The sequence below is a fragment of the Arachis duranensis genome, chromosome 9, assembly GCF_000817695.3.
Source record: "Arachis duranensis cultivar V14167 chromosome 9, aradu.V14167.gnm2.J7QH, whole genome shotgun sequence".
NCBI classification, from domain to species: Eukaryota; Viridiplantae; Streptophyta; class Magnoliopsida; order Fabales; family Fabaceae; genus Arachis; species Arachis duranensis.
The window spans coordinates 19,828,784-19,838,849 of record NC_029780.3 but is presented as its reverse complement, the minus strand read 5'-3'; the positions used below and the strand labels follow the sequence as shown (position 1 = coordinate 19,838,849).

Below are 10,066 nucleotides of genomic sequence, written 5' to 3'. Positions count from 1 at the left end.
GTAAGGCAAGCGCACTAAAGGAGCTTAGAAGTTCGACCTGTCATCATCAATACCAGCTAGTTCCTGATCCATCTCACAACCCGTACGAGTAACATTTGATACGAAGAATAAATTTATGAAAAACAAAAGATATATGTATTTTTGGAATTTTTATTGGTAAATTTATTCTTTGGATTAAACTTTTAAGGATTTTCAATAAATTGTTGTTTATTCATAGTAATTTTTTGTAATACTTTTGCCTCTATAATTTTTTTTAAAAAATACATTTATTACTTTATTTTGTTAAAAAATACAGAATCTACATAAAAAATAATATGTTAATTTTTTTTCTCAAAAGTATAATTTATTCGTTAAAAAATGAAAAATAAATGCCCAAGTTATAAGACATGGTAAAAGAAAGGGGGAGAGGGGATTCTCCGAATGGCACTAAACGGCCTTCGAAACAACTAAATAAATAGTATGTTAATTTTAATGAAATCCGTTATTATAAATGTATCCAAATATCAATATAAGTCGTAAAATACAAGATTCCTTTTCAATGGACCGTTCAACAACCGTTGTCCTCTGGTCTGAGATAATGACATAATAAAACAGTCTTTTCTTTTCTTTTCCAGTTTTGGTTTCCTTAGACATTAAAGATTTTCTTCTAAGATGACTTATTCCTTTTACCTTTTATTTTCCCTTTTCATTTTCTTGCTAAAATCTTCATGACGGATTGACGGTGACTAAGAGTTCTACTATTGTCATACATCGCTTAGCATTATCCTCAAGCTTTAATGCAAGTTTATTAGTCTCCTTCAGTGTAATTCAACTACCATCATATACTTCTATCTATTAGTTCTCCCTTTTGTTTTCTGCCACTGTCCGTAAAAGCCAAGATCCAAAACATAATCCTTTTATACTCTGTCAATCTGAAGAATATAATAAGGTACGAAGTAAAGACACTTCGTTGGCCTGTTTGCATGTCAAACACATTTCGTATCTAACCGTATTTTAATGAAAAATAAAATAAAAAATTGGACACATTTAAATATACCTAAATACTATCATATACCAGCGTGTTCATCTTTATTTTTTATATGTATTGTTGAGAAAAAACGGTGGGTAGTGCATCTTATGTTATCTTCCACCAAAACAAAAACAATGGGCAATGCACATTATGATATGTGGTGTCCACAAAAGCTTCTTTTTATCTCATAATCACGCTGGCATGGCTATATAACTAAAGAGTGTTTTAGGAATATTAATGGAGAAAGTAGCTCATTCTTTTTAATGCATTCAATTCATAAAATACTTAATAAAAAGATTGATGTTTACTTTATATTTTTATATATAGCACTCTTAAATATATAATTTAATTTATTTTTAATATATATTTTATATAAATAATTAATTTAATAATTAAATTTTTGTATACACATAACGTTATTATTTTTAAAAGAATAAAAAGATAAACTTTAATAGTCGGTAAGATAAAGTTCTGGACTTCTGGTACAACATAGTTGTCTTTTATAATCCACACTATCATTATTTGGATAAATGATGAAAAATTAAAAAAAAAATTAATAAAAAATAAAGTAAAAATTATTTTTTGTTTAAATAAAAAAATAAAAAAATATAATAGAATAAAATTATGTTAACATTCTTAGATATTTTGTTTTCTTTATTAATAAAAAAGTAAATCTATAATTTTACTAATTTTTACCCTCTTTTTTTATCTCATTTTTTAACAGAAAAAATTTATATAAACCTCATACCATTTTTTTTTGCACCTAATTTTCACTTCTCATCCAAATAACATTTTATTAAGCTAGGAAAATTCATGCTCTCATTGTCTGTGAGACGGTCCATTGACTTAAGGCACAAAGAAAGAAAGCGATAATTATTAAGCTGGATTTTCAAAAAGTTTATGATAGAGTCAGATGAAATTTTGTGGATATTGTATTACAGAAAATGAAATTTGGCCAGAGATGGAGGAATTGGGTGAAGGAGTATGTCAGTACGGCCACCATGTCTGTCCTGGTGAATGGGTCCCCATCCAAGCTATTTAACATGGAGCGGGGTCTCCGACAAGGGGATCCACTTTCTCCCCCTCTGTTTGTGCTTGTAGTGAATGTGTTGCATCGGATGTTGGGGGAAGGCGTTAGAAATGGGCGCATTGATCCGCTACTGGTTGGCGGGGAGCATATAACATTGTCGCATCTCCAGTTTGCAGATGATATGATCCTGTTTTGTCCTCCGAAAACAGAGACAGTTGTGAATTATAAGAGGCTTTTGCGGTGTTTTGAGTTGATGTCGGGGCTGAGCATCAATTTTGATAAGTTGAATATGATCTCGGTGAATTGTGAGCAGGATTGGGTAGATCATGTGTGTGACCTACTAGGGTGCAAGCAAGCGGCCTTACCAGTGAGGTACCTCGGGATCTTTTTAGGTGCGAATCCGCAGCTGGTGAAGACTTGGAAACCAATCATAGATAAGGTGGAGGAGAAGCTTAGCCTATTGAAAGCGAAGGTTCTAAACAAAGCAGGCAAGCTTGTCCTCATTAAATCGGTGCTGAATAGTCTACTGATATATTACCTAAGTCTGTACAAGATGCCAAAAGCAGTTGCCGATAAGCTGATTGCGCTGCAAAGGAGATTTATGTGGTGTAAAGGAGACGGTAAATGATGGAATCCCATTAGTGAAGTGGGAGATGGTTCAGGCATCGAAAAAGGCGGGGGGCTTGGGGTTGGGGATGCAGTGCTTCAGAACACAGCGCTCTTGTTTAAGTGGTGGTGGCGATTTTCAGCAAAGGATTACCCCTTGTGGAAGAAGATTGTGTGTTCGTGTAACAACTTGAACCCTGCTGTAACGCTTGTAAATCAGAAGCCACCAGTAAAAGGAGGACCCTGAAAAGACATTTGTCAGTTAAATATAAAGGACCAAAGGATAAAAGACAAGATGGTTGCTGGCCTGGCGATGGAAGTAGGGAATGGCAGGCGCACCCTGTTTTGGGAAGATAATTGGCTACAAGGGGGCCTCTGAAAGCGTTGTTTCCAAGACTATTCTCGGTTTCAAACCAACAAGGGACTGTGATAGGGGATTGTGGCTTCTGGGATGGCTTTGAGTGGATTTGGAATTTCAGTGGAGGAGAGAGTTATTCCAATGGGAGCTTGAACTCGTCCATCAGTTTCATGAGAGGCTAAGGCCGGTGCAGTTGTTAAATGGTAAAGAGGATAAGGTGGTTTGGAAGTTTGAGAGTAAAAGTATTTTTTCTACGAACTCCTTTATGTAGGTCCTACAATCGGAGACTCTGTCAGACGAGATAACGAGCTACAATTTCACAAGTGCCATCTGGAGAGGAGTGGTACCTCCAAGAATTGAGTTTTTTTACTGGTTTATGCTGGTTGGTAGAGTTAATACCAAAGAAAGGTTGAGTAGATTAGGCGTGATCAGTCACAGTGATAATATCTGTGTACTATGTAAGAAGGAGGTAGAATCTGTTCAACATTTATTTATTCTTTGTGAAACAACATGGCAGGTGTGGTGCAGTTGGTTAAGATCCTTTGGTCAAGATTGGGTTATCCCTGGAACAATAAAAGAACTATTTGAAAATTGGATTGGCATGCACATGCGAAAATAGGTGCAGAAGGTGTGGTTGACTGGTTTCTTTAAAGTGATTTGGAACATCTGAATGGAACGTAATACTAGGATTTTCAAGGGAGAGGAAGCAGGTGTTGAGACCATACGAAGGAGGACAATTATGAGCTTTACAGATTGGACTGGTAGTGATCCGTTTGGGTGTTGATGACAATGCGAAAGATGAGAGAATTTCTTGTTTTTCTTTTATAGTACTTTGTTTGGATATTTGCTCCACTCTTTTGTGTTGAGCTTCTTATGCTTCAAAAAAAAAAACATTTTATTTTTTCACTATTTTTCTTTCTTCACATTTCCTTTCCCCCCATATTCCATAAATCCAAACAACCCACAAGAGTTACTAGGACTAGGAGTAACCTAGTCAGTGGATAAAAGAACCCTTTGTGTGGTGTGTGCCAGTGACCACAGAAAAATAAAGTAAAATTAATCATCGGATATTCGTACTAAGGAAAATCATCTGTTTTATGCACCAACCACCAAGTGAAGAAAGTGCCTTTTGTGACGACCAACACCACCACCACTCAAAGAGTGGGAAAAGATAATATTAAGTACACATATATTTCTCTAGAGATACCAGCCCTAAGGATAAAGTGAAATGTCAATGTGCAGTTACTTCTGCGAAAAATTCCTAGCTATCAAGAAATCACATCAATTTAGAACACCATCTTTCAAGCACATAGCTATAACGCGTTTCAATTGTAGCAGTTTTCCTCTCGCCATCTGTAATCGGTTAGGAGAATAAAATCAGCAGTGAAACATAGTGTTGTTTTTGTAGACATAATTCCAATACTGTTTATAAATGATAACCAATAGCAGAAAAGAAAACCAAAAAAAGAGGCTATTGCCAAGAAAATATGACATGAGAACTTTAGTTATCTTTGCAACGCCTGATAAGTGTAATTATATATATAGTTGATGCATTAAATTTTAAGCAGCTTAATTATGTGATTCAATTAAAGTATAATTTATCATTATTCATATTAGTATGGTACACAGTACATAGTATAAAATATACTTGCCTCCTGGGCAGCTGTGATTTTCTTTTGAGCATCATTCAGTTGGATATCTACTTCTTCTTGAACTTGTGATATAAGCTTCTTATGTGCTACCCCTGGTATACAATATAATATACATACAAAATGTGGCCAAAACCAACATATTAGTACTTATCAATAGTGCCAAATTGTGATAGGTAAAAAACGTAGTAGCAATAATCCTTTAAACTAAAGGAGTCATTGCTAATCATAATATTATAAAATTGCAGAGATAGCTTATAAAGTAATTGACATAAATGATATATATAATACATAATTACATAAAATGTGTGCTACTTCTGTATTAAGATTTAAAAGGTTATCCTTTTATAGTAACAGCTACCAAATAACCATGGCTGGTATCCAACCCAAGTGTTTGTATACTTCCTTGAACTACTCAAGTGAAACCATAAAGCTAACAATGACTGTACCAATGCAATGAGCTGATATCTCAAAGATCTATGGTACAAAAGAAAAATGTTCTTATCCTAAATAGACGGTGTTCTTACTTTGTTTCTCCAGTGATCCCTTGATCTCTATCTGATCAGCATCAAGATCTTCAATAGTGCTTTTGCAATCCTGTAGATGCAAATTAACCTCTTCCTTGAATCTATCACATATCAACCTCAACTGTTTTTGCTGGTCTACATTTTTATCAGTAAGAAGAGTAGGTGAGAAAAGGTACCAAGGAAGGAGAAAACATCTCCTGTGAAAGTCATAGACCAATAGGACAATGCAGATACAGATGAAATTCAACAGCAACAACGAAATATGTGCAGGAAGCAATGCAAGTAGTTAAATGTTGCATTAGTAAACCAAATTGAAGAAATAATATATGGATGATCCAATTCATAAATAATAGGCGGATTAATATTTCCTCTCACCCTCAATGTTTGAGTTTCGTTAATAACTGTTTCCATGATATATTCAATAAATGTGTTTTTTGAATCAAGCTTTCTAAGGATTTCACAAGACGATCAAACAGAGATTATTCTTATACCTTTACCATAAGAGTATCATGACTTGTTGGTACTTGGAACTTAGTAACTCTACCGAGCCAGATGAAAGCTCTTCAAAATTCACAAATGTTAAGTGGCCAGCATTTTTTCCTTATCGTTTCGGATCAAGCTCTTCTAAAGTGATAAAGTAATACTTTAATCACTCCTGAATCAGATAGTGGGACTCATACATGATAAAACCTACAAATTCAATAGTGATTAAAATATTACTTTACCACTCTACCGATCTACACACTTTAGAAAATCTTTTTCTTTTCATTATATTTGCCTTGTATTTGAGCAAATACTAATCAACTCTATATTTTATTCCACGAAAAGTGCTCTCCCTAGCATTTCCCATTTAAATTTGCCTCAAACTAACAAGCACATTGTTTCACTCTATTAACTTATCAATTGCCATTATCAAATTAGAATGAAGGTTAAATTGGGAAAATAGACTACACAAACTTTTCATTTAAAAATATCCTCTAAGGTGATGAGAATCTATCTATCCAACATTAATTATAAATTTATAACATTATAATTACAACATATTCTATCACGTTTGGTGACTATCTCATTTGTCAGTGCCTTTTCCATTCATTTTTGTATTCTAATATAACAAGCGAAGTAAAATAAGAGTATGTTTTCATGTACATTAAGTGAACCATTTTCTCAATTAAGTTCTTTGTTTCTTTATTTCTTATCTACCCCCAAAAAGTGAACCAAAATAAGTAATTACTAATTATGGACTTTTTGAAGCACATATTAAATCTGCTCTAAGAACATGCAAGTGCGTCCCAAATGGGAAAATATATATAGCAACCAGATCAATCGAATCAAAACACAAATATTTTCTGGTAAACACTCAGTTAAAATTTGCGATACCTTCAAATTTTGCTTCTATCCGTTTTCTCTTGAATTTACTGAGATTTGTAAGCTTCCCCCTGAAACCATTTTTTTTTTAAAAACTCATAAGAACAAGAGATATCAGAATCTTAAGAACTCATCAGGTTTATGTACCTACATTTCTGTTTGGATGTGGGAATGAACATTCTGCAGCTGTAGATCTATCTCTTCAGATACAGACTTCAAAATTTCTGAGGATTTATGGCATGCCATTGACCTAAGTTTGCTCTTAAGTTTGCTCAATTCCATCGCAAACAATCCAACAGCCCTAATAAATTATTAAGATTTATAAAATTAAAATACCATTTTGTAAATGAGTAGTAATTTGTAATTTTCTTCAGTCAGCAATCAATCCATTGCGGATAAATAGAAACACCTAGCAAATTCATCTTGATTCTGCGTGGGTGCCTCATCAATCCAATGAATTTCTTCTGTCCCTAATCGTAATTCATGTAAAAAAGTAAGTAGGATAATTTAAATAGGATATTCATCAGAACAGAACATTTGGACATAACATATATCAAGTACAAAGGTCAAGTTCTACCTTTTGCAGAGAGTGAAGTTGGGCTACTATGGTTAAATTTAACGCCTTCATGCTTCCGCAACCTTTTGATTGGATGAAGCATAAAAGTGTTCCCCTCAGCAGTATGCCTTTCTCTTGAACCTACACTCCCAAAATTTGGGAACAAGTGAACAACTAAGACAAAGGAGTTCTTAACAGAACAGTATATATAGTATAAGACAGACACGGATTGACATCGACTATTAATGAACATTAAAGACCCTGTAATACTAATGAACATTAGAGATTAGGCTATACTAATGCTACTACATTACATCAAGAATCAACCATATCAATGCTCATCTTTGGAACAATTTGATGGTTTACACGCTACAGGTGTCTATTCCTTAGAATTTCTCCTATGAGAACATATTTACTAGCAAAATGAGTAACACAGAGTTTCGAAACAAATACAAAATTGATAGATAAACCAAAGAAAAGGGGAGATAAATCGTCCCTAGGAAATTACATGCTCATTATTTCCTGTGGCTAATGCATGCTTCAAATCAGATCTATTAGATTACTTTAGCTCCAATTGCTACTATGTGTTTAAAGGATTAAACTTATTTTAAGATGCAATTTATGCTGGAATCAGGCAGTTAAGATTAAGAGTAATCTGAAAAAAAATTATATGAGCTGCATCTGATGCAAAATAAATAGAGTCTAAAAGCATATGCAAATATCTTCCTTTAACAAAGGGCAAACCTTCTTCACTTCCAGAGAAATTCTTTTCTTCAGATGATGAATCAGATGTGCCATCCTGCTCTTCTTTCTCATTAACAAAAATGTGTTTTCTGGAGATAAAATGCCTGAGCTCCTCCACATCCTGCATTATGTTAAGGAATAACAAAAAACAGAAACACAATACAACTACTTCAAAATCAGAGGACACAATTACTAACTTGACACCTATCAGTTGATAAGGATACAGAAGATTGCTTTTGTTCCCTTAGCCCATCGAAGTCTGGCTCCAAAGTTTGGAAGGCCCTTAGATACTGACTGGCTCCGAGAGAAAATCTTCTTTCAGATGATGCTGGAGTGCTACCGTCATTTAACTTTTGGTCTGTCTTCTGTAATGTGCTTGGAGAAGAATCTAAATTAGGTGTGTTAAGTTGAAATGTGGGACTTTGAAAATTATCTTGAGACTTGGTAACATTCTGTTCAACTGGATTACTTCCGTATTCTTGTTTGTTTCCGTTTGCCGAAACCTCAAGTTCTTCATCCTGATCTGTATCATTTGGTGTTGGTGGATTGTAAATTTTTTTTTCTTGGTTTATTTTCTCTGAATGAGGGGATGTTATCCCATGATCAGGTAAGCAATCCTTAGATCCTCCCATTTTATCCTTAGGTAAAAATGTTTCAACCACATGCTGCGATTGATCATTCTTTGAAGTGTCTTTGTAAAGTTTCTTCATGGTATCATGTTTAGAAAAGCAGAACTTCTGTGGCTCACTTCTGGAATTCTTTCCCTGACTCTTTTTCTTTGTAGACATTGAGGAAGTGTCCTTTGTAAGAGCATCATGCATCCCATTCCAGTTTTCTCTAATAGAGAATATACCTTTTTCTTGATGATTCTCTTTTTCTTTTGAAGAGGGACAACTTTTACCTTTTCCAGGTTGCTTTTTGGAAGGTGCTCTCCTTTTTCTCTGTGAACGAGTTACTGGTCTCTTCCGAGTATAATCAGGTTTTTCTGAATCAGTTTCTATGGTATCTGAATTCTCTCTGGTCTTCAAAAATTTATTATCCCTCTGGTTCATAGGCTGCTCAAGTGGCAATCTTTCCTCATCTTTACTACGAGTATGAGAACCTGAATGCTGAGTCTGATTCTTAGGTGAAGAAGCAGTCCCCAATATTTGGCAAAGTTTCATCCTCAAATCTTCAGTTCTGTTTCCTGTTCTATCCAATTTGTCTTCAGGCTTGTCTTTATCAGTCTCCAAGACTTCCCGTCCCGTGGTGAATGTAAATTCCTCTACCGTTTCGACTGTTCCATCCTTCTTTCCCTTCTTTCTGCCTGTATCCCTATCAAACTTGTTCTGATTGCAATTGCTAGAAGGAACAGTTGAATTCAGATTTGAGAAAAGCTGGGCTGAGATTTTCTTGGATACACTCTCTACTCCATCATCCATATCCTGTTTTCCGTGAGGGGGAAGTACAGTAGAGGCTTGATTGACTTGAATGATGGCTTCAGAGGTAGGTTTTCTATGGTAAAAGGATTTGGATATGAAAGAATGCTTTACAGCTTCAGGTACTATAGTTTGCTTTATATCGAAAGAAGCTGAAGCTGTTACTCCTTCAACCCTTTCTGTTCCCACAGCAAAATTTCCAACGTTGGAGATTGCACTTTCCTTATTTACAGTAATAGCCCTGTCCCCTTTTGCAGTTTCACATTTTGTGCTGGCTCTTGATTCTGCCATTACTCCTATAGAGACTTTCCTTGATTGGCTAGATGGATAAATGTTGCTGCCAAAACTCCGACAATCACTCATAGGCTCCTGAATATATAAAAAGGTCAAATCCGTTAATATCTTAATCTTATTTCACCTAAGAATCGAAATACAGCAATTAAATTCATAATTAATCATAGCCTGTAACATTGAAGAGGATGCTGGTAGATAATAATTGGCAGTTCATTTCTCTTTTATCTTATTTTATTTTTTTTGAGAACTTCGCTTCAAATGTGATTCATGATCAAGTAGAATTTCTATCAGACCAATCAACAATTTCAAGCACATATTAAATTACTTAGCAATTCGAAGTGATCTATAAGTCAGACCCATAAGCAACTACATAATTAATCTTCAGATCATTATAAACAGATATGTTAAGAACACATTGATAGTAATTAGAAACCAATCACAAATCAAATTCAGGAAAGAGATGTCACCAAATGAAATTTGCCTCTTACATCATGCAAAACTTGACGCGCT

The 10,066-nt window shown here is 34.6% G+C and overlaps 1 protein-coding gene across 1 annotated transcript; it reads right to left on the bottom strand.

Annotated features, from left to right (window-relative positions):
• Window positions 1-4,134: 4,134 nt before the first annotated feature.
• LOC107465034 (meiosis-specific protein ASY3) lies at window positions 4,135-9,625 on the bottom strand. Its single transcript, XM_016084005.3, has 9 exons — window positions 8,069-9,625; window positions 7,845-7,965; window positions 7,122-7,241; window positions 6,954-7,014; window positions 6,696-6,845; window positions 6,557-6,615; window positions 5,180-5,314; window positions 4,656-4,747; window positions 4,135-4,356 (listed from the first exon to the last, which is right to left on the bottom strand). The coding sequence occupies exons 1-9, from the start codon at window positions 9,623-9,625 to the stop codon at window positions 4,285-4,287; spliced, it is 2,367 nt and encodes a 788-aa protein (XP_015939491.3). The 3' UTR covers window positions 4,135-4,284.
• Window positions 9,626-10,066: the final 441 nt, after the last annotated feature.